Source organism: Pristiophorus japonicus, chromosome 17, assembly GCF_044704955.1.
Source record: "Pristiophorus japonicus isolate sPriJap1 chromosome 17, sPriJap1.hap1, whole genome shotgun sequence".
In the NCBI taxonomy this organism is placed as follows: Eukaryota; Metazoa; Chordata; class Chondrichthyes; family Pristiophoridae; genus Pristiophorus; species Pristiophorus japonicus.
The window spans coordinates 68666198-68692067 of NC_091993.1; the positions used below are offsets into that span (position 1 = coordinate 68666198).

At 43.9% G+C, this 25870-nt stretch overlaps 1 protein-coding gene across 3 annotated transcripts in view; it reads left to right on the forward strand.

Moving 5' to 3' along the window:
• The window catches only part of LOC139227776 (AT-rich interactive domain-containing protein 2-like), a 277411-nt gene that overhangs the window by 138769 nt on the left and 112772 nt on the right, over positions 1-25870 (forward strand). For all 3 annotated transcript variants that reach the window (XM_070858808.1, XM_070858807.1, XM_070858806.1), the window contains exons 4-5: positions 19192-19325; positions 20956-21174. In XM_070858808.1, coding sequence (XP_070714909.1) covers positions 19192-19325; positions 20956-21174 — 353 coding nt within the window. The remainder of the gene's footprint in view (positions 1-19191; positions 19326-20955; positions 21175-25870) is intronic.

A 25870-nucleotide genomic window follows, 5' to 3' on the forward strand; every position in this document is an offset into this window, starting at 1 on the left:
TCTTCTTCTCACACCCCCCCTCTTCTTCTTCTCACCCCCCCCCTCTTCTTCTTCTCACCCCCCCCCTCTTCTTCTTCTCACCCCCCCCTCTTCTTCTTCTCACCCCCCCCTCTTCTTCTCCCTCCGCCCCCTCCCCCTCGCTGTCAGAAAGAGAGACACTGGGGGCCCCCGTCCCAGCACGCTGTTGGAGGGCTCCCGGCTGCAGTCAGTGAGTAGAAATAATTTTTTATTTATTGATTTTTTTAAATTAATTTTTTAATTTTTTTGATCTTACTGGTTGATTTATTGATTTATTTATTATTGATGCTGGCTCTTTATTTATAAAAGTGATAAATGGGTAATTTTCCGGGTGGCAAACTATAAGTAGTGGGGTGCTGCAGGGATTGGTGCTGGGGCCTCAACTATTTGCAATCTATATGAATGACTTGGGTGAAGGGACAGAGTGCAATATAGCCTAGTTTGCTGATGATACAAAGGTGGATGGGAAAGCAAATTGTGAGGACACAAAAAATATGCTAAGGGATATAGACAGGCTAAGTGAATGGGCAAGAATTTGGCAGATGGAGTACAATGTGGGAAAATGTGAGGTTATTCACTTTGGCAGAAAAAGTAGAAAAGCAAATTATAATTTAAATGGAGAAAAATTGCAAAGTGCTGCAGTACAGCGGGACCTGGAGGTCCCTGTGCCTGAAACACAAAAAATGAGTATGCAGGTTCAGCAAGTAATCAGGAAGGCAAATGGAATGTTGGCCTTTATTGCAAGGGGGATAGAATATAAAAGCAGAGAAGTCCTGCTACAACTGTACAGTGTATTGGTGAGGCCACACCTCGAGTAATGCGTACATTTTGGCTTCCATATTGTAAGGAAGGATATACTTGCATTGGAGGCTGTTCTGGGAAGGTTCACTAGGTTGATTCTGGAGATGAAGGGGTTGATGTATGAAGATAGATTGAGTAGGTTGGGCCTGTACTCATTGGATTTCAGAAGGATGAGAGGTGATCTTATTGAAACATTGTAAGATAATGAGGGGGCTTGAGGTGGATGCAGAGTGGATATTTCCATTCATAGGGGAACTAAAACTAGGGGACATCGTCTCAGAGTAAGGGGCCGCCCATTTAAAACTGAATTGAGGAGGAATTTCTTCTGAGGGTTTTAAATGTGTGGAATTCTCTGCCCCAGAAAGCTGTGGAGGCTGGGTCATTGAATATATATAAGGTGGAGAGAGACAGATTTATGAGCGATAAGGGAATAAAGGATTATGGGGAGCAGGCAGGCAAGTGGAGTTGAGTTCATGATCAGATCAGCCATGATATTAAATGGCAGAGCAGGCTCCAGGGGTCAAATGGCCTACTCCTCCTATTTCTTATGTTCTTATTTATACATTAAAAGAAACCTGTACAACAAGTTAAGTTTATTTTTAGCCCCTTTAAAAAATGCAAGTTTATTTTTCAAAAAATTACATTTTTATTATAAATATTATGCCATTTTAATTCATTTTAACTATAATGTTTTTTTTTATTTATTTGAAGTGTAGATGTATTTTTGGAGGTATTTCCATTCATGCTTATGGGGATTCCATACATACGAATGGGGGATTCCCTTTTATTGGTTGGGCCGGCCTGTGTGATCCCAGGGGTACTTGCGAACCGCATGTGCCCCTGGGATACGTGGGCCTCTCCCCAGAGGTACCTGGAGAGGCCCATGACAGTGAGTCTCTGTACCTCCCGGACCACCAGGTACATGGGCATTTTATTTGCGAATCGGAGGCATTTCCCCACAGGAAGCCTGCAACTGCAATTCAGGGCCTATCTCTTTAATAAGGCCATCTCCTCTTTTTTTTCCTGGAACACTCCAGAAAATTTTACAACCGAGAATATTTAGTATCTCACTGAAGCTAAGCGTGTCTCAAGTCTACAATGCCTTATCCATCCCTCCATCCTACTTAGTACATCTAGTTCTCCGACTTGCCATTTAGCATTAGAAACAGTGCAACATTGACACATTCATACTCTTAAGTACTTGCTTCCATTCTATTTATTAACTCTCCCCATTGGTACATCTCTCTCTGCTTCTCCCTCCTTGAGTTTACTTTTTGAGACTGCATTGCCCCATTGTTATCATATGTTTAGCCTCCCCCTCATAAATGCCTGAGATTTTCCTCTACCATAAGCACATAAGAACATCATAATTATGAACAGGAATCGGCCATTTGATCCTGCTCTGCCATTCAATAAGATCACAGTTAATCTTCGACCTCATCAAATTTGCTGTATTGTAGCCAAGTTTGCTGACAATCCAAAGATAGGTGAGAAAGCAAGTTGTGAGGAGGACTTAGAGTCTGCAAAGGGATTATAGATGGGTTAAGTGAGTGGGCAAAAATTTGGCAGAGGGAGTATAGGCCCCAAGTTTCCACACGCGGCAAAACAGGCGCCCCTCCGAGCTGGGCGCCCGTTTTTCGTGCCGAAAACGGCGCCTGAAAGAAAACGCGCTATTCTCGAGCGCGTTGCAGCTCGATGTCTGCTTGGCGTGGCGCACAGGGGGCGGAGCCTACCACTCGCGCCGATTTTGTAAGTAGGAGGGGGCGGGTACAATTTAAATGAGTTTTTTTTGTGCCGGCAACCCTGCGCGTGCGCGTTGCAGTGTTCGCGCACGCGCAGTCTGAAGGAAACATTGGCTCTCGGCCATTTTAAAAAGTGCTGCAGAAAAAGTGAAAATTTGTTTCTTGAACCCTTGCAAAGGCTTGTATTTTAATTTTCTTGATATTTCTGTGTGAGGGTGAGGGAGTACATTCTGTAATTAAAGATGGACTGTGATAAACGGGACACATGCACTTGTTTGAGACTATTCAAATTCTTTGTAGCTGTTCAATTTTTAAAATTTTTTAATAAAACCACATTGCCCTTCCATGATCAGCACTGAGGCTACTTGCAGCTTTCTCCCCCTGCCGTCGGTCGGGCCCGACGGCAAACGGCTGCCTCAAGTTCTGAGGCTTCCTGCAGCTTTTTCCCTCCCCACCGCCCCCCCCCGCCATCGGTTGGTCCCAACGGCGAACCGCTGTCTGAAGCACTTTCACACAGGTAGGAACATGGTTTATTTAATCTTTTCTTTACTTATACATTTTTATTCAGGTTGGATTTATTTGTATAATATTTGTATAAGTATAACTAAGGATTTATTGTAGAATTTAATGACTTCCCTTCCCCATCCCCCCCATCTCGTTCCCGACACCTAATTTGTAACCTGCACCTGATTTTTTTAATGTGTAGACAAGGTTTTTTCAAGCCTACAAAAATCTTCACTTGCTCCATTCTAAGTTAGTTTGGAGTACGTTTTCACTGTGGAAACTTTCAAATCAGGCGTCAAACAAAAAAAATTCTGTTCAAAAGTGAAACTGTTCTACCTGACTAGAACTGCAGAAAACTTAAATGTGGAGAATTCAGATTTCTAAGATCCACTGTTCTCCACCAGTTGCTCCTAAAAATCAGGAGCAAATCATGTGGAAACTTGGGGCCATAGTGTGGAAAAATGTAGGGTTATCTTTGGTAGGAAGAATAAAAAAGCAAAATATTATTTAAATGGAGAGACACTACTGAATGCTGCGATACACAGAGATCTGGGTGTCCTCGTATATGAAACACAAAAAGTTAGCATGCAGGTACAGCAAGTAATTAGGAAGGAAAATGGAATGTTGGCCTTTATTGCAAGTATAAAAGTAGGGAAGTCTTGCTACAACTGTACAGGGCATTGGTGCGACCGCACCTAGAATACTGCGTATAGTTTTAGTCTCCTTATTTAAGGAAGGATATACTTGAATTGGAGGCAGTTCAGAGAAGGTTCACAAGATTAATTCCTGGGATGAAGGGGTTGTCTTACGAAGAAAGGTTGAGCAGATTGGGCTTATACTCATTGGGGTTTAGAAGAATGAGAGGTGATCTTAAACATAGAAACATAGAAAATAGGTGCAGGAGCAGGCCATTCAGCCCTTCTAGCCTGCACCGCCATTCAATGAGTTCACGGCTGAACATGAAACTTCAGTACCCCCTTCCTGCTTTCACGCCATACCCCTTGATCCCCCGAGTAGTAAGGACTTCATCTAACTCCCTTTTGAATATATTTAGTGAATTGGCCTCAACTACTTTCTGTGGTAGAGAATTCCACAGGTTCACCACTCTCTGGGTGAAGAAGTTTCTCCTCATCTCGGTCCTAAATGGCTTACCCCTTATCCTTAGACTGTGACCCCTGGTTCTGGACTTCCCCAACATTGGGAACATTCTTCCTGCATCCAACCTGTCCAAACCCGTCAGAATTTTAAACGTTTCTATGAGGTCCCCTCTCACTCTTCTGAACTCCAGTGAATACAAGCCCAGTTGATCCAGTCTTTCTTGATAGGTCAGTCCCACCATCCCGGGAATCAGTCTGGTGAATCTTCGCTGCACTCCCTCAATAGCAAGAATGTCCTTCCTCAAGTTAGGAGACCAAAACTGTACACAATACTCCAGGTGTGGCCTCACTAAGGCCCTGTACAACTGTAGCAACACCTCCCTGTCCCTGTACTCAAATCCCCTCGCTATGAAGGCTAACATGCCATTTGCTTTCTTAACCGCCTGCTGTACTTGCATGCCAACCTTCAATGACTGATGTACCATGGCACCCAGGTCTCGTTGCACCTTCCCTTTTCCTAATCTGTCACCATTCAGATAATAGTCTATCTTTCTGTTTTTACCACCAAAGTGGATAACCTCACATTTATCCACATTATACTTCATCTGCCACGCATTTGCCCACTCACCTAACCTATCCAAGTCACTCTGCAGCCTCAGCATCCTCCTTGCAGCTCACACTGCCACCCAACTTAGTGTCATCCGCAAATTTGGAGATACTACATTTAATCCCCTCGTCTCAATCATTAATGTACAATGTAAACAGCTGGGGCCCCAGCACAGAACCCTGCGGTACCCCACTAGTCACTGCCTGCCATTCCGAAAAGTACCCATTTACTCCTACTCTTTGCTTCCTGTCTGGCAACCAGTTCTCAATCCACGTCAGCACACTACCCCCAATCCCATGTGCTTTAACTTTGCACATTAATCTCCTGTGTGGGACCTTGTCGAAAGCCTTCTGAAAGTCCAAATATACCACATCAACTGGTACTCCTTTGTCCACTTTATTGGAAACATCCTCAAAAAATTCCAGAAGATTTGTCAAGCATGATCTCCCTTTCACACATCCATGCTGACTTGGACCTATCATGTCACCATTTTCCAAATGCGCTGCTATGACATCCTTAATAATTGATTCCATCATTTTACCCACTACTGAGGTCAGGCTGACCGGTCTATAATTCCCTGCTTTCTCTCTCCCTCCTTTTTTAAAAAGTGGGGTTACATTGGCTACCCTCCACTCGATAGGAACTGATCCAGAGTCAATGGAATGTTGGAAAATGACTGTCAATGCATCCGCTATTTCCAAGGCCACCTCCTTAAGTACTCTGGGATGCAGTCCATCAGGCCCTGGGGATTTATCGGCCTTCAATCCCATCAATTTCCCCAACACAATTTCCCGACTAATAAAGATTTCCCTCAGTTCCTCCTCCTTACTAGACCCTCTGACCCCTTTTATATCCAGAAGGTTGTAGGTGTCCTACTTAGGGAATACCGAACCAAAGTACTTGTTCAATTGGTCTGCCATTTCTTTGTTCCCCGTTATGACTTCCCCTGATTCTGACTGCAGGGGACCTACGTTTGTCTTTACTAACCTTTTTCTCTTTACATACCTCTCGAAACTTTTGCAATCCGCCTTAATGTTCCCTGCAAGCTTCTTCGCGTACTCCATTTTCCCTGCCCTAATCAAACCCTTTGTCCTCCTCTGCTGAGTTCTAAATTTCTCCCAGTCCCCAGGTTCGCTGCTATTTCTGGCCAATTTGTATGCCATTTCCTTGGCTTTAATACTATCCCTGATTTCCCTTGATAGCCACGGTTGAGCCACCTTCCCTTTTTTATTTTTACGCCAGACAGGAATGTCCAATTGTTGTAATTCATCCATGCGGTCTCTAAATGTCTGCCATTGCCCATCCACAGTCAACCCCTTAAGTATCATTAGCCAATCTATCTTAGCCAATTCATGCCTCATACCTTCAAAGTTACCCTTCTTTAAGTTCTGGACCATGGTCTCTGAATTAACTGTTTCATTCTCCATCCTAATGCAGAATTCCACCATATTATGGTCACTCTTCCCCAAGGGGCCTCGCACAATGAGATTGCTAATTAATCCTCTCTCATTACACAACACCCAGTCTAAGATGGCCTCCCCCCTAGTTGGTTCCTCGACATATTGGTCTAGAAAACCATCCCTTATGCACTCCAGGAAATCCTCCTCCACCGTATTGCTTCTAGTTTGGCTAGCCCAATCTATGTGCATATTAAAGTCACCCATTATAACTGCTGCACCTTTATTGCATGCACTCCTAATTTCCTGTTTGATGCCCTCCCCAACATCACTACTACTGTTTGGAGCTCTGTACACAACTCCCACTAACGATTTTTGCCCTTTGGTGTTCTGTAGCTCTACCCATATAGATTCCACATCATCCAAGCTAATGTCTTTCCTAACTATTGCATTAATCTCCTCTTTAACCAGCAATGCTACCCCACCTCCTTTTCCTTTTATTCTATCCTTCCTGAATGTTGAATACCCCTGGATGTTGAGTTCCCAGCCCTGATCATCCTGGAGCCACGTCTCCGTAATCCCAATCACATCATATTTGTTAACATCTATTTGCACAGTTAATTCATCCACCTTATTGCGGATACTCCTTGCATGAAGACACAAAGCCTTCAGGCTTGCTTTTTTAACACCCTTTGTCCTTGTTGAAACATATCAGATTTTGAGGGGGCTTGACAGGGTAGATGCAGAGAGGATGTTTCCCCTCGTGTGGGGCAATCTTAGAACTAGGTGACATAGTTTCAGAATAAGGGGTTGCCCATTTAAGACGGAGATGAGGAGGAATTTCTTCTTTCAGGGTCATGAATATCTGGAATTCTCTATCCCAGAGAGCTGTGGAGGCTGAGTCATTGAATATATTCAAGGCTGAGCTAGAGAGATTCTTGAACTACATGGGAAGTTTAGGGTCATGGGGAATGGGCAGGAAAGTGGAATTGAGGCCAAGATCAGATTAGCCATGATCTTTTTTGAATGGAAGAGCAGGCTCGAGGGACTGAATGGCCTACTCCCGCTCCTATTTCTTAGGTTTAACTCCACTTTCTCGCCTGATCCCCATTTTCCTTGATTCCCCGAGAGTCCAAAAATCTATCTCGGCCTTGAATATACTGAACGACTCAGCATCCACAAGTAGAGAAATCCAAAAATTCACAACCCTCTGAGTGAAGAAATTCCTCCTCCATCTCTGTCTTAAATAGCCGACCCCTTATCCTGAGACGATGCCCCTTAGTCTAGACTCCCTAACCAGGGGAAACGACTTCTCATCATCTATGCTGTCAATCCCCCTCAGAATCTTAGGTGACCTCATTGAAACATATCCTGTTTCTAAACTCGAGAGTATATTCCCAATCTACTCAATCTCTCCTCGGGACAACCCTCTCATCCCAGGGATCAATTTTGTGAACCTTCGGTGCACCACCTCTAAGGCATGTATGTCCTTTCTCTGATGAGACCAAAACTGTGCACAATACTCCAGGTGTGGTCTCACCAATGCCCTGTGCAATTGTAGTAAGACTTCCTTACTCTTGTACTCCAACACCCTTGCAATAAATACCAACATGCCAATTGCCTTCCTAATTGCTTGCTGTACCTGCATGCTAGCTTTCTGTATTTCCTGTACGAGGACACCTACATTTAATAGTTTCTCACCATTTAAATTTTTTTTTCTGTTTTTCTATTCTTTCCATTTAAGTGAATAACCTCCCATCCCCTCACATTATACTCCATCTGCCACCTCACTTAGCCTATCTATATCCTTTTGCTGCAGGCTCTTTGTGTCCTCCTCACAGCTTACTTTGGCATCATGCTTTGTATAGTCAGCAAACCTGGATAAATTGAACTCGGTCCCTTCATCTATGTCATTAATATAGATTGTAAATAGCTGAGACCCTAGCACGGATCCTTGCAGCACCCCACTAGTTACAGCCTGCCAACCGGAAAATGACTCGTTTATCCCTACTCTGTTTTCTGTCCGTTAAGCAATTCTTTATCCATGCGAATATATTACCCCCAATCCCATGAGCCCATATCTTGCATAGCAACCTCTATATGGCACCTTATCGAATGCCTTTTGGAAATTCCACTGGTTCCCCATTGTCTGCCCTGCTAGTTACATCCTCAAAAAACTCCAATAAATGTTAAACACTATTTCCCTTTCATAAAACCATGTTGACTCTGTCTAACCATATTATGATTTTCTAAGTGCCTTGTCACCACTTCTTTTAATAATGGATTGCAACATTTTCTTGACAACTGATGTCAGGCCAACTGGCCTGTAGTTCCCTGTTTTCTCTTTCTTTCTCCCTTTCTTGAATAATGGGGTTACATTTGCCACCTTCCAATCTGCTGGGACTGTTCTAGAATCTAGGGAATTTTGGAATCTCAAACAATGCATTTATTATCTCTGCAGCCACCTCTTTTAGAACCCTAGGATGTAAGCCATGAGATCCAGAGGATTTGTTGACTTTTTAGTCCCTTCGTTTCTCAAGTACTTTATTGTCTACTAATATTAATTACTTTAAATTCCTCACTCTTATTAGCCCTTTGGTTCCCCACTATTTTTGGTATACTTTTTGTCTTGTACTGTGACGACAGACACAAAATATTTGTTGTAAAGTCTCTGCCATTTCCTTATTCCTCATTATAATTTCAGTTGTCTCAGCCTCAAAGCGACCAACGCTTTACCTTTGCTACTCTCTCCCTTCTGCTATTCTCTTCCTTTTCACATACTTGTAGAAGCTCTTACAATCTGTTTTTATATTTCTTACTAGTTTACTCTCTCAATCTATTTTCTTTTTGTCAATTTTTTGGATCATCCTTTGTTGGTTTCTAAAGCTCTCCCAATCCTCTGGCTTACTTCTATTTGTAACATAAGCCTTTTCTTTTAATCTAATACTATCCTTAACTTCTTTAGTTAGCCATGGATGGATCACTTTTCCCATGGAGTTTTTATTTCTCAATAGAATGTGTATTCATAATTTTGCAATATTTCTTTAAATGTTTGCCACTGCTTATCTACCGTCATTCCTTTTAATCTAATTTCCCAATCTATCTTGGCTAACTCTCCCCTCGTACCTATGTAATTAGCTTTATTTAAGTTTAAGACTCTCGTTTCTGACTGAAGTTTTTCACTCATATTCATTGGTTTAAGTTCTTTCCCAGTCCTCTATTTACTCTCATTGGAACCAGATTGATTAATGTGAAGTCCATCCCTTATTCCAGAACTTGTCCCAATCCCATGAAGTTTGAAATCCTCACTTCTACACCATTTGCATTGCTGAACATTGATGTGTCTAATCTGCTTCTCCCTAACTGGCCTATTGCTTGGCAACAGGAGAAATGCTGAGATTACCAACCTGGAGTTCTGCACTTTAATTTAGCACTTATTTTGCAAGACCTCCATCCTGTTCCTCTTCGTCATTAATTCCAACATTAACCATGATTTCATGCTGCTCCCCACCCCACTCCCGTTTCCAGAATCCTCTTTACCCGCTGCGTTATATTGCTTATTCTGACAACTAGAAGACAACAGGCATTTGGCTACGGCTGCAGAAAAGGTGGTTTGTCTAATAGAATTATTAGAAATCTAAAGATTTAAGTTTCAATTTCCAACTGAGTGTTGAAGCACTTGAGTGTCAACAAGCCTGCAACTTTTTATTTTATTCATTCTTGGGATGAGAGCATCTTTGGCAAAGTTTGAATTTTTTGCACATCCCTAGTTGCCCTTGAGAAGGGTGGCGGTGAGCCGCCTTGAACCGCTTCAGTTCGTATAGGGAGGGTGCTTCCGCAATGCTGTGAGGTAGTGAGTTCCAGGGATTTGACGCTTGCAATCAGGGTCTGCTTTTTGAGTGCTGTGCCAACTTTTTTGAAGCTGTTGGTAAAATGTTCTAGTTTTTTTTATGTTGGCAGGTATATCAGGCAGGTCAGTTAGTTTGACGTCCGGTGTGCTGAAAGTTATGGCAACCCTTCTTAACGATAAGATTTTGGAGCATCTATATATAAATAAAATCATAAAAGGGGCACACCATCTGAAAGAACCACTGAGGGTAGCAAGGGCACAGAATCTACTCTGGGTGGGGGACTTCAATGTCCATCACCAAGAGTGGCTTAGTAGCACCACTACTGATAGAGCTGGCTGAGTCCTGAAGGACATAGCTGCCAGACTAGGTCTGCAGCTGCTGGTGAAAGAACCAACACGAGGGAAAAACCTATTTGACCTTGTCCTCACCCAACCTACCTGTCGCATATGCATCTGTCCATGACAGCATTGGTAGCAGTGATCACCGCACAGTCATTGTGGAGACAAAGACCCGTTTTCAGATTGAAGACACCCTCCATTTTGTTGTGTGGCACTACCACTGAGCTAAACTGGATAGATTCAGAACAGATCTAGCAGCTCAAAACTGGGCATCCATGAAGCGCTGTGCCCCATCAACAGCAGCAGAATTGAATTCCACTACAATCTGTAACCTCATGGCCCGGCATATCCCTCACTCTACCATTGAACTAACCCTGGTTCAATGAGGAGTGCAGAAGAGCATGCCAGGAGCAGCACCAGGCGTACCTAAAAATGAGTTACCAACCTGGGGAAGCTGCAACATAGGACTATGTACATGCTAAACTGCGGAAGCAGCATGCTATAAACGGAGCTAAGCGATCCCACAATTAACGGATCAGATTACCATTCTGCAGTCCTGCCATATCCAGCCATGAATGGTGTGGACAATTAAACAACTAACGGGAGGAGGCGGCTCCATGAATATCCCCATCCTCAATGATGGCGGAGCCTAGCATGCAAGTGCAAAAGACAAGGCTGAAGCGTTTGCAACCATCTTCAACAAGAAGTGCCAAGTGGATGATCCATATTGGCCTCCTTCTGAGGTCCCCACCATCACAAAAACCAGTCTTCAGCCAATTTGATGAGCAGCTGAGCAAACTGCATGCAGCAAAGGCTATGGGCCCCGACAACATCTTAGCTGTCCTGCTGAAGACCTGTGCTCCAGCTGCGCCTCTAGCCAAGCTGTTCCAGTACAGCTACAACATTGGCATCTTCCCGACAATGTGGAAAACTGCCCATGTATGTCCTGTCCGCAAAAAGCAGGACAAATCCAATCCGGCCAATTACCGCCCCATTGGTCCACTCTCAATCATCAGCAAAGTGATGGAAGGTGTCGTCGACAGTGCTAACAAGCAGCACTCACTCACCAATAACCTGCTCACCGATGCTCAGTTTGGGTTCCACCAGGAGCACTCTGCTCCAGACCGCTTACAGCCTTGGTCCAAACATGGATAAAAGAGCTGAATTCCCGAGGTTGAGTGAGAGTGACTGCCCTTCACATCAGTCATAGCTAACACCAAGGAAGAATGTTGTGGTTGTTGGAGATCAATCATCCCAGCCCCAGGACATCGCTGCAGGAGTTCCTCAGGGCAGTGTCCTAGACCCAACCATCTTCAGCTGCTTCATCAATGACCTTCCCTCCATCATAAGGTCAGAAGTGGGGATGTTTGCTGATGACCGCAGAGTTCAGTTCCATTCGCAACTCCTCAGAAATGAAACGGTCCATGCCTGCATGCAGCAAGAACCGGATGACATTCAGGCTCCTTCATCGTCGTTGGGTCAAAATCCTGTAACTCACTTCCTAACAGTACTGTGGGAGTACCTTCATCACATCTACTGCGGCGGTTCAAGAAGGCGGCTCACCAACCCCTTCTCAAGGGCAATTAGGGGTGGGCAATAAATGCTGGCCTTGCCAGCAACGCCCACATCCCAGAATGAATTAAAAAAACAGCAGCATAGCGGTGATGTTACTGGGCTATTAATCTAGAGGCCCGGACTAATGATCCGGAAACATGATTTCAAATCCCACCATGGCAGCTGGGGAATTTATGTAAATAAATCTATAAATAAAAGCTAGTATCAGTAATGGCAAGCATGAAACTATTGGATTGTCGTTAAAAACCCATCTGGTTCACTAATGTCCTTTTGGGAAGGAAATCTACCGTCCTTACCTGGTCTAGCCGATGTGTGACTCCAAACCCACAGCAATGTGGTTGACTCTTAACTGCCCTCTGAAATGGCCTAGCAAGCCACTCAGTTGTACAAAGCCGCTATGAAAAACAATAATAATAACCGGACGGACCACCCAGCATTGACCTTGGCATCGGCTTTGGATACGACAACGGCACACCCAGCCCAGTCGACCCTGCAAGTCCTCCTCACTAACATCTGGAGACCTGTCTAAATTGGGAGAACTGTTTCACAGACTCTCAACAGGACGACGTAGTCATACTCACAGAATCACACCTTTCGGCCAATGTCCCAGACAACTCCATCACCATCCCTGGGTTTATTCTGAGCTACCAACAGGACAGACACACCAGAGGTCGTGGCACAGTGGTATACACTTGGGAGGGACCTCAGTCCCCATGACGTCTCATGGCTTCAGGTCAAGGATGGGCGTGGAAACCTGCTACTGATTACCAGCTACCGCCCTCCCTCAGCTGATAAATCAATACTCCTCCATGTTGAATACCACTTGGAAGAAGCACTGAGGGTAGCAAGAGTACAGAATGTACTTTGGGTGGAGGACTTCAATGTCCGATCACCAAGACTGGCTAGGTAACAGCTTCTCCGCATTTACCCTGTGAATCCCTCTAAGAATTGTATATGTTTCAATTAGATCACTTGTCATTCTTTTTAACTCCAGAGAATAAAGGCCCATTCTACTCAATCTCTCCTCAAAGGACAACCCTCTTATCCTCGGAATCAATCTAGTGAACCTTTGTTGCATGCAGCCCCTCTAAGGCAAGTATATTCTTCCTTTGGTAAGGAGACCAAAGTTGTACACAATACTCCAGATGTGGTCTCACCAAAGCCCTATATAATTGCAGCAAGACTTCCTTACTCTTGTACTCTTGTAATAAAGGCTAACATTCCATTTGCTTTCCAATCACTTACTGTACCTGCATGTTAACTGTCTGTGATTCGTATGCAAGGGCTCCCAAATTTCTCTGAATACCAATATTTACTAGTCTTTCACTTTTTGAAAAATATTATACTTATCTATTCTTCAATAGAAATAATGAATGTGATCGACTCCAAAGCTGAGCAGGATAAGCTACAGGAGAATTTGAATATCATTGGGAGACAAGTGGCAAATGAACTTCAATGTAGAGAAATGCAAGGTGCTTAACATGGTGACAAAAAATCCAGGAAGTGACTATTACTTAAATGAAAGGACAATAATGCGCTTGTAAAATGAAAAAGATCTGGGGGTCCTGATTGGCAATAAATTGAAAGTGTCACAATGATGCTCAGTGGCAGTGAGTAAAGCAAATCCAATGTTGGGATGTATTAAAAGGTCATTATTGAGCCGAATAATAATGAGGTAATCCTGTCAGTTTATAAATCATTGGTGCAACCACACTTAGAATGCTGTGTGCAGTTCTGGTCATCACAGTACAAAATGGATATTGCAGCTATTGAAAGGAACCGGAATGATTGAGGGGATGGTGGGATTGGATTATGGGGAGCAATTAAGTAAATTGGGATGTTCTCACTGGAAAAGCGAAGGTTTGAGAGGTGATATAATTGCTGTATTTAGGATTCTAAAGGGACTAGTTAATGTAGACCAAGACAAACTATTTCCCCTTGTCCAGAACTGGAGAACCAGAGGACACAGCCTGAGTAATTCAAAACAAATCTGTGGAAACAGTATTTCAGTGAGCGAGTGGTCAATCTATGGAACACGCTCCCAAGGATGATGGTGGTAGCTGTTAGTATTGATTCATTCAAATGCAAATTAGATAGATTTCCATCAGAAAATAACATTTTGGGATACAGTATATGAGTAATTTGAGACATGATATAGTAAGTGTAGCATCCTTGGGAGGAAAATGGTTCCCAAAGCTCTCCACCATTGAGGTTTTCCTTAATAGAAACATAGAAAATAAGTGCAGGAGTAGGCCATTCGGCCCCTCGAGCCTGCACCGCCATTCAATAAGATCATGGCTGATCATTCCCTCAGTATCCCTTTCCTGAACGTATCTTCCATTGCTTGGCCTGGAGCAGGAGGAGGGAGTTCGGCTACAGTGAGTACACTTGTCCTCACAGCCAGCCAAGTCCAGATGAATGGTAACACCCTCGCTGCGTTTTAACTAGGGGCCTTAACAAATTCAGGAAAACCCATTGCATCTTTACAGATCGCTTGTAACTGACCAGATCTTGATTAACCCGATGGCGATAATGCATACAAGACCATAAGCACTGCCAAGCATCGGCCAGTAACTGGGGAATCCCCTGACTTGGGGGACCCGCTGAAACTGTGCGCAGGGAGGCTGGAGAAATTAAAACCCCTGAAGAGGCTGCCACACAGAGACCTGGGGGTGGGGGGTATCACTTTTACCAAACTCGCCGGGCAGGAATCATCATGGGATGGGATGGGACGCCAGTATTACCCCACTCCCGATACTGACTCCGGGCTGTAAAGTCAGCGCTGGCCCCCCATCCATCCATCCTGGCAGTTCCCCACGGGGTAGGGTGGCTCAGGATAAAATTGCCCCCCTCTTTCCCCCCCCCCCCCCCCCCACCGTTCAAAAACTTGTCAGGCTACTTGCGCCACGTCCGAATCTGTTGTAGACTAAATGATGGTGGTTGCTGTGATTCATCAACAATTACTGTTGTATCATGCGACTACCAGGATGGCAGAAGGTAAATTAGATGGACCTTTAATATTTTTTTGTCTAGCAATTCATATTTTCCTATTTGCAGCAATTGTCCAGAAACCAAATCTAGGGAAATCATTGAAAAGAAAAAAAGACTTATGTTTATGTAGTACATTCACAACCTCGGGAAGTCCCATGGCGCTTTACAGCCGATGCAGTACTGTTGATGTGTATTCACTATTGTAATGTGGGAAACACGCCAGTCAATTTGCACACAGCAAGGTCCCATAAACAGCATTGTGATACTGACCAAATAGTCTGTTTTCGTGAGGTTGGTTGAGGGATTGGCCAGGGCTTCGGGAAGAGGATAAACAGGTCCTTCTCAGAATGGCAGACAAGTGACTAGTGGGGTGCCGCAGGGCTCAGTGCTGAGACCTCAGCTATTTACAATATACATCAATGATTTAGATGAAGGAATTGAGTGTAATATCTCCAAGTTTGCAGATGACACTAAGCTGGGTGGCGGTGTGAGCTGTGAGGAGGATGCTAAGAGGCTGTAGGGTGACTTGGACGGATTAGGTGAGTGGGCAAATGCATGGTAGATGCAGTATAATGTGGATAAATGTGAGGTTAACCACTTTGGTGGCAATAACATGAAGGCAGAATATTATCTGAATGGTGGCAGATTAGGAAAAGGGGAGGTGCAACGAGGCCTCGGTGTCATGGTCCATCAGTCATTGAAAGTTGGCATGCAGGTACAGCAGGCGGTGAAGAAGGCAAATGGCATGTTGGCCTTCATAGCGAGGGGATTTGAGTATAGGAGCAGGGAGGTCTTAATGCAGTTGTACAGGGCCTTGGTGAGGCCTCACCTGGAATATTGTGTTCAGTTTTGGTCTCCTAATCTGAGGAAGGACGTTCTTGCTATTGAGGGACTGCAGCGAAGGTTCACCAGACTGATTCCCGGGATGGCAGGACTGACCTATGAGGAGAGACTGGATCGACTGGGCCTGTATTCACTGGAGTTTAGAAGAATGAGGGGATCTCATTGAAACATATAAAATTCTGACGGGACTGGACAGGTTAGATGTAGGAAGAATGTTCCCGATGTTGGGGAAGTCCAGAACCAGGGGTCACAGTCTAAGGATAAGGGGTAAGCCATTTAGGACCGAGATGAGGAGAAACTTCTTCTTCACTCAGAGAGTTGTTAACCTGTGGAATTCTCTACAGCAGGGAGTTGTTGATGCCAGTTCGTTAGATATATTCAAGAGGGAGTTAGATATGGCCCTGACTGCTAAAAGGATCAAGGTGTATGGAGAGAAAGCAGGAAAGGGGTACTGAAGTGAATGATCAGCCATGATCTTATTGAATGGTGGTGCAGCTTGAAGCGCCGAATGGCCTACTCCTGCACCTATTTTCTATGTTTCTAACTCCCCTGCTCTTATTCGAATACAGGCTGTGAACCTCCCTTATCCGGCAACCTAGGGACCTGGCCTGTGCCAAATAAGGGATTTTGCCGAATGAGGGGAGGTCAGCGGCCCGAGGTCGGGGAGAGAAAGGAGGTCAGCACCCTCAGCTGGCCGCGTAGTGTCGGCGTGGCCCCAGCGGGCCTGGGTGGAGGTCGGCTGCGTTCTGCGCATGTGCCCCCGGCCGCTTGAATCATGCCGGACAAGGGGTGGTGGCGGATGAGGGAGGTCCAACCTGTAGTATCATGGGATCTTTTACTTCCATCTGAGTGGGCAGATGGGGCCTTGGTTTAAACATCTCACTCAAAAGAAAGATTAAAATTTGTAATAATGAGGAAAGTATAGAAGCGAATGCTATCACTAAGATTTTTATATTGTTGCAACGCTAATGGATGTTCTTATCGGTCTTCTCTTTCAGCACATTATACACCATCTTGCATCCATAAAATCGTTCTGGTCTTAGCTTTAACTGAGGGTATGGTGGGGTGATGTGCAGCCAATTAATCTTTTTAAATATAAGGTGGGCTGAGAGGAAAACTTTCCAGCCACCATGGTGGCTCCATGGTCACCTGCATGAGCTGGGCGATTCTTAAAGACTGTCCTTTTATGCTCTGCATTTATAACTAATAATGATTAGTGAATTGCATAGAGAAGAATATACACACATTTGTAAGAAGATACTTTTGAAAGTAGAGAGATTATTTTGCAGTATTGAACCGAACTTTTTTGTGAGTACCCTGTACAGGTACAATCTCCGAAATCTGGAAACCTCGGGACCGAGTTCATTCCAGGTTTTGTTTTTTTCCGGATTTCGGAACAGAAATACGACCCTTCCGAATCCAGAAACCCCTGGGCCAAGTTTCGGGTGTTTCCGAATTTCGGAGGTTGTACCTGTATCTTGTATGCTGTAATGAAAGCATGGACTGCTTGTCGGATGTTGACATTTCCTTTTTGTGGGAAAGTAGATCCTTGCACGTGGTTTGCAGCAAATTGTGCAGGGCTGAGTGTTGTGGATGCAGTGTGGTTTTTGTGGACTGTCGGACTTGGTGTACTACTGTGCTGTACATGAAGGTGACTGGGGGTGGAGTGGCAGTGATGGCTGAGATGTTTCCTACATTTTCTTGGTCTGGTTTGGCCACACTTTACATGGGGATGTCTCTTTGACTTGCTTTGTCTAGTGCCTATGTTGTATTTGCTTTCTGTCAATTTGGATGCATGTCTTTTGGTCCTGTCTGCATGACTTATTTGGAGTGATGTTCGGGTTCCAGTTTATCTGTGCCATTTGCTGCTTTGTCCGGGTTTTGGAGCATGTTTCCGGATTGCGGCCGTCGACTCGTACGATCTGCACGGTGTCCGGTTTTCGGAACATTCCAGCTTTTGGAACTCCGAATTTCAGATGATCTACCTGTATAACCAGAAGTGTCCACCTTGTTAATTCTGAGTTAGATTTGAAATTTTGTACCATGTATTTACTTTCAAGTAATATGTTTTTTGCACATGACATCATATCCCACTTACTATTTTTCCTTTGAAAATTCATAATCAAGGAATGTTCAGTGCAAATATTCTATTTGCCACAATACTTTCAGCTACCTTGGAAATAAATCACAAAAATATAGTGCACTGCTAAACATTATCTTATTTACCCAAGTTCATTTTTAACATGCAGTATAAACAGTAAACTTTATGAAGACACATGGAGTGTGATTTATCTCCTGCTGGAGTTATTTGTCAGCCTATTTGTGGGACATAAATCATATCCCATGAGTCTTCAAAATGATCGCCAGCAATTTATCCCAAGGGGCATGGTTAATGCCAGATTTCACTGAAGACTGCAGTGTTGACTTAAAGTGCAGTAGCGTACAGATATAATGTAATCCCTAATAAACTTTAAATATCCAACGTTTACTTGAAAACTGTCAGTTCCTATTGAGATCAGCATGTCTAGATCTATAGTGATGTAAAAAGGAGTTCATTTGAGGACATCATTGCATATGTTTTAAATTGAATCATAGAAATTATCGTATAGACTGTTGACCATTTTTCCTATCGTACCTGGACTTGCTGTGTATCCTTGTAATATTTCTCCTTTACAAATACTTAACTGATTCCCTTTTCAATAACAGCCTTTTCTTCAATAACAACTTGTGGTAAATCATTCTGTGTTATTAAGAACCTTCTGTATGGGAGAAAAAAAGTCTAGCTTCCTTCAATCTATACTCTTCGTTACAGCTACCAGAAAAAATCTTTCACTATTTGTCTTCTCAAAACCCTCATCATTTTGGACACTTAGATTCTTTCTCTGCCAGTGGAGAGAAAACAGAATTGTTCATGCCTTTCTTAATAACTATAAACTTAAGGCAGTACACCAATTCTCACCGAAACCAATGTACAAATTCAACAACCTTTATGCTTTTATGTTCACTGCCCTTAAAATTCCTTTCACTATTCTTTTTCCCAAAATGTACGACTACACATTTCTCTGCATTGAACTGCATCTAACACCTATCTGCCCACTCCACTAGCCTCTGTGCTTCAGCAATCTCCTAGATTCTTCTTCACAATTTGATATGCCCCTAATTTGGTATCAGCAAACATGACCGTCATTCTTCTTGTGCCTTTGTCCAAATCATTTATATTGGTATATATCTCTTAACAGGAATTATATTGTCCCTTAGCACAGAGTTAAGCCATTGATAATTGAATATTCCAGCTTTGAAATGGATATGTGAAGAACCACAATTATAATAAATGATTAAATTTGTAAATTGTGTATGTGTTTTGACATGTCATCTTCAGTGTATTCTCAAGGAAACTGTTCAGTTCAGTACTGTGTGCTTTGTGCAGGTACCTGGAGAGTTACGAGAAGTTGCACCATTTTGGTGAGGATGATGAAGTACTTACACCGACCAATTCTCGACCACTGGCTGTAGTCTCTGGGGTTCATTTGTTTTATAATCGGCATCAGCACATTATCCCAGGTAAGTGCCAACAAGAGGAAGATCCAAACGTTGCAGTAATTAATTGTGTGGTTTATCTTGGAGGATTAATGTTGAACTCTGGAAGAAAAGATAGAAGGTGTCAATAGCTGCTTTTATTTTGCAGCCTTGTTCTTGGAAGAGTGAGCTAACTCCTGCATTTAGTTGTGGAATGCCGCTTCCTATAAACCCACCAGTACCATGGGGCTCACATATCTCTGTGTTTTGACCAGTGCACATGTGGAAAGTCATTGCATTATGGCATTACTACAGAGAATTGTCCTGTGGATATGTGATGACATCACTACCAAAACATGCTACAGGGTACCAGAAAAGCTGTCTACTACCCCCTAGATGGGGCGATTCTGTTTATCCCAAAAAAGTCTTCTGGGCCATTGATTTTAAAAGCCTAACAAATTTATCTTTATGTTGCCAGTGGCTAAGCAAGACCAGTGTTATGGAGGCTGGTGGCTCAAGAGCAATTTAAAAGCAGCTTTCAGAAGTGGTGTCAATAGGGCCTTCTACCATCATAGAATCATAGAATGATACAGTTCAGAAGCAGACCATTCAACCTATTGTGCCTGTGCTGGCTCTTTGGGAGCGTTATCCAATTACTCCCATTACCTTGTCCTTTCCCCATAGCCCTGCAAATTTTCCTCCTTCAAGTATTTCTCCAATTCCCTTTGGGAAGTTATTATTGAATCTGCTTCCATCAACCTTTCAGGAAGTGCATTCCAGATCATAACAACTCTGCATTAAAAAAATTCTCCTCATGTCGCCTCTGGTTCTTTTGCCGATTACTTTAAATCTGTGTTCTTTGGTTGCTGACCCTTCTGCCACTGGAAACAGTTTCTCCTTATTTACACTATCCAATCCCTTCATTATTTTGACCACCTCTATTGAATCTCCCCTTAACCTTCTCTGCTCTAAGGAGAAAAACACCAACTTCTCGAGTTTCCCAATGTCACTGAAGTCCAGCATCCCTGGTACCATTCTCGTAAATCTCCTCTGCACCCTCTCTAAAGTCTTGACATTTTTCCTAAAGTGTGGTGCCCAAAATTTGACACATTACTCCAGCTGGGGTCTAAACAGTGTTTCATAAAGGTTTAGCATAACATTCTTGCTTTTTTAACAGCCTTCTCAGCTTGTCCTGTCACCTTTTAAAGATTTGTGTATGTACACTCCCAGATCTTTCTGTTCTGCAATCTCTTTAAAATTATACCATTTAATTTATATTGCCTCGCCTCATTCTTCCTACCAAAATGCATCACTTCACATCTTCCATGTATCTGCCCATTTTGCCAGTCTGTCTGTCCTCCTGAAGTTTGTTGCTATCCTCCTCGCTGTTTACTACATTTCTGAGTCCCATGTCAACTGCAAACTGAAATTATGGCCTGTATACCCAAATCATGGTCATCAATGTATATCAAAAAGAGCAGTGGTCCTAATACCGACACTGGTCTTGTAGCCATGCTACCCTTTTATCCCATGGGCTTCCCAACAGAGCTTTGATGTGCTGTTGAGCTCCACCTCGAATGTGGCTAGTTGCTGATTTTAATCTTCAGTTGCCAAACCTGAGTTCATTATAATTTAGGGAGGAAAAAAATGTAAACTTTTATTTCCTTCCTTTCAGAAAGTGTACGTCGGGGTTATGGTCTTTTTACAGAATTTACCACAATCAGCGACTATAATAAAGTGGTGCTGTCTTTACTTTCGGGACTTCCCAATGAAGTGGACTTCGCAATTAACGTTTGTACACTTATGTCACACGGGAACAAACACATTCTGCAAATGGAAAAAGACCCGAAGGTTGTTACACTGCTGCTTGCACATGCCGGGATTTTTGACGATAGTAAGCAACACTTTTTTTTAAAATCCATAAATAATATCAATTATGGGATTATCGAAATTTCGGAAGTAGGAGTGTATGCCTGTGTCAGCTGTGTGCAGCGAGCTGGAAGAAGCTGATAAACGGAGTGGCTTGCTAAAGAGTGACCATGGGAATTTAGTGAGAGTGGAAATTCACTTATAAGTAGTGGGTAAACAGTACAGATAGTGTGTGCTTATCAATCTGAAATTTAATACTTTTCTTTCTTTAAAACTCCAAGTCAGTGACAGTAAACAGTCAATCAGTCAGCTGTTAATGATTAGGTGTTAATTGTTGTGACCCGCTGTTGACTGACTAGTTTCTAAAAGGTATATATTAGAGAGATACCTGCCAAACGCACAGCTGGGAGAATCTAATAAAGAAAGTGGCTTGCTAAACAGAGTGGCAACGGGAATTTGGTGAGAGTGGGAATTCAGTGCAGAAGGGGAAGGAGGTGCTAAGTAATATAAACCAAGGGGCAACAGGAAATACGTAAAATAATCGCACTGGAGGAAACAGAAAAAGTGATATCATCAGCACACAGAGCGGAGCAGCAGAACCTGAGCAAATTAAGGTAACTATATAGGTAAGTGTCTAGAAATCCCTTTGTGTTTAGTATCTTTTTAGTGGTTAGGGAGGAGGGGGGAGGTGAGGGGGAGGGGGGGGGAGGAGGAAGGGAGGGGGAAGGGAGGGGGAGGAGGAGGGGGGGGGGGGGGAGAGGGGTGGTTCAGAAGCACACTGCAAACCCGGATGTCTGGATTACCCCGCATGTTGTGGAGATTTAACTCCATTGCGTGCATCTGATTTGAGAGGGGATGCTCTAGCAGAGGCCGGGGTGGGGGTCCGATCCCTGACCTGAGCGGGGGCAGAGTGGCTGATGCTTGGGAGGCCAGTTTCCCGGGTCTCTGGAATCCCAGCAGGTGCAGCGAGACGATGACAGCCTTGGGGAGCACTCCTTCTGCTCCTCCCAGCCCACAAGGAGTGCTCCCCAAGGATGTTCTCTCCTCGCTGCAGCTGCCAGGATAGCTGAGGCCTGGGAAACCGGCCAGCCATAGTATAATCTGCAAAGCAAGTTAAATCCAAGGCTTCCAGCCAATGTCTTTTTAAAAAAAAAAAAAAAAAAATTCGGTGCACAGCCTCCTTAATGTGTAGCGCAGCCCATTCAAATTCCCCGCATGTACATTTTTTTTTCTATTTAAAAGCTGGTGCGCCGGCTGCATGGGAGCTCCAGACAGCTATGCGGCCATACAACCTAACGGGAACATTGGTTCCAGCCTCATTATCATATTTAAAGTGCCAGCCCACCTCCTGGGACTGAGTTGGCTGCCCGCCCCTTGGCCTATCTGAGTAAAAGCTGGAAGTCTGCAGGTTGGAACCGGCTTCCTGACTTTTACCAATTTATTTCCCCCATTTTAAACCCCCCCACTCCCACCCGCTCGCTTATGTTAAGTTTCTCCCCAGAGAGACAGAAAACAGTGCTTTCACTTTTAAAAGTGTAATCAATAGAGTTAAAAGTGAAATATATTCAACTACAAGCTAATTATAGGGCACCATGGATGAATGAAGAGAAAATTGAGGAAAAAGACATAGAAGTACATGGATACTAAAGGAGAGGAGGACGAGAGAACAAAATAGAATACAAAGAACTTGGAGCAGTTTTTACAAAAAAAATCAGTAAGGCAAAGAGAAATTACGAAATCAAATTATCAAAATATAAAAAGAAATAAGAGTTCTATAGACACATAAATAACAAAGAAAATTAGAGCAGCGATAGGGCCACTAAAGGATAAGCAAAATAAACTCTCAGGTCATGGCAGAAGTATTGAATAAGTACTTTGTCTCGGTTGTTACTAAAGATTTAAAAAAAAAAGACATTTCACTAGAGGATGAGCTTTAAAAGAATATTAAGTTAGGATAGAAAGGGAGAAAATAATTGACAAACTAGCAAAACTAAAAGAGGATAAAACCGCAGTCTATAGTTCCATAGAAGAGGGGATAGTGCAGAGGACTGGCGAAGAGCTAATATACATAAAGGGAAATCGAACAAAACCTGGGAACTATAGACCAGTCAGCTCAACATCAGTGATAGGAAAGGTACTAGAGTCTATACTGAAAGAAGTGAAAGAAGAGCATCGAGAGACAGACAATATAATAAAATTAGTCAGCATGGATTCAGAAAGACTCAATCACACTTAAATAACTTGATAGAATTATTTGAAGCGGTAACGGAAAGAGTGGGCAAGGGTAATATAGTAGATGTCATATACTTAGATTTTCAAAATGCTTTCAATAAGATATCATGTGGTAGGCTCATGACATGTGGAGTCGGGACACGTAGCTGAATGCAAAGCAAATTTTCTTTAAAAAAAAATAGAAAGCAGATAGTAGGGTAAAGGGTAGTTATTCAGGGACCAAGTTTCTGCCCTCTGGAAAAACGGCGTATCTCCATAAGGTGCGCCGACTTTCTGGAATAAAAAGGGCACCAAAAACTAACCTTGTGATTCTCCGGTCTCCTCGAAATCTTCGTGCTCGGCATGGCGCAGCACAAGGGGTCGGGGCTGGGCCAGGTCCTGGTGCTGAAAACAGTGCCGGGACCCCTGCACATGCGTGCTAGAGTGTGAAGATCAGGACTCTGACCTCCCTCCTGTTCAGCTCCCCCGCACCCCCCCCCCCATTCAGCCTCTTTCTCCCCGCCCCCTGTCGGCGATGGGGCCCGTCCGCCCAGCTTCTCGTGGGGGCGGGCCCTGCCCGAAGTGTCAGCAGCAGCGGCCCGGCCCGTTCAGCCTCTCCCACCGCCCCCCTCTTCTCTCCTCCTCTTCCTCCCCCTCGCCCCATCCCTCCCTCCTGGTCGGCGGCAGTGCCCGCCCGCCCGGCATCTCGCTGGGGGCGGGCCCCATCTGAAGTGGCGGCGGCGGCTGGCCTGGCCCGTTCAGCCTCTCTTTTCCCAACCCTCTTCTCCTCGCGGCCCCCCCTCCCCCTCGCAGCCCCCCTCCCCCTCGCGCCTCCCCCCTCACGGCCCTCCCTTCGCCCCCTCGCGGCCTCCCTCCCTGTCAGAAACAGACAGAGAGAGAGAGACACTGGGGGGGGGGGGGGGCCGTCCCAGCACGCTGTTGGAGGGCTCCTGGTGCTGCAGTTGGTGAGTAGAAACTTCATTTTTTTAATTAATTTTTTTGATTGATTTATTTTATTTTTCATTTATTATTGATGGCCCTTTATTTGTAAAAGTGAAGTGTTTAATGTTTGTAAACTTCCCTCTCCCACCCCGCCCCCCCATCTCTCGTTCCCCTACGCCTGATTTATAAGTGTAGGCAAGGTTTTTCTGAGCGTGAAACATCTACAGTTACTCCATTCTTAGAATGGAGTAAGTTTTCGTTGCCTAAACTTGCAAAACAGGCATAAGTGGCTGGTAACGCCCCCTTTTGGAAAAAAAATCTGTTCTAAAATGAAACTATTCGAACTCACCTAGAACTGGAGCAAACTAAATGCCGAGAATTGCAATTTCTAAGATGCTCCATTCTAAACTAGTTGCTCCAAAAAAAATAGGGCAACTCGAGCCGAAACTTGAGCCCTGATTGGAGGATGGTAGAAAGCGGTGTTCCACAACAATCTGTGCTAGGACCACTGTTGTTCATAATTTACATGAATGATTTAGACTTGGGAACAAGTAACTATCAACATTTTCAAAGAATGGCAAACTTTGTAGGTGGGGGGGGGAGGGGAGGGAGGGAGGGAGAGAGAGAGAGAGAGAGAGAGAGGGCGGGTATAGCTAACACTGAGGAAGAATGGAAGATAATACAAGACCACATTAGAAAACTAGCAGACTGGCCAGTTGTGGCAAATGAACTTTAACATAGATAAATGTGAGAATGCAATTTGGTAGGAAAAACAGAAACATCATCTTCACCTTCATAAAATAAGAAACTGAATGGGGTAGAAGAGAAAAGGGATACAGGTGAACAAATCATTAACATCAGCAATGCAGGTCAGCAACGCAATTAAAACATGCCAACAAATGCCCTGGAATTTATTTCTGGGGAATAGAATTCAAAAGTATTGAAGTTATGTTAAGCTTACAGAGAACCCTGGTCAGGCCACACTTGGAATACTATGAACAGTTCTGGTCTCCATATAAAAAAGACACACACTGCAGAAAGTACAAAAAAGATTTACAAGGATGGTACCAGAACTGAGAGATTACAGGTATCTGGAAAAATTGAACAGATTGGGGCTTTTTTCTTCAGAGGTCTTTAAAATTATGGCTGGGTGAGACAGGGTAGATGTGGGGAGAATATTTCCATTTGTCTCAGATTCTAAAACTAGGAGCCGCAAATACAAGATAGTTACCAATAAATCCAATAGGAAAATAAAGAGAAGTTTCTTTACCCAGAGAGTAGTTAAAATGTGGAACAGGAAAACAGGACGTGGTTGAAGCAAATAGAATCCTCTCTCTCTCTCTCTCTCTCACCCCGCCATATCTCTCTCTCTCTCTCTCTCGCCCCACCATCCATCTCTCTCTCTCTCGCCCACCATCCATCTCTCTCTCTCTCGCCCCACCATCTCTCTCTCTCGCCCCACCATCTCTCTCTCTCTCTCTCGCCCGACCATCTCACTCTCTCTCTCGCCCCACCACTCTCTCTCTCCTCTCTTCTCACTTCTCCCCTCTCCCCCACTCGCCCCCCCT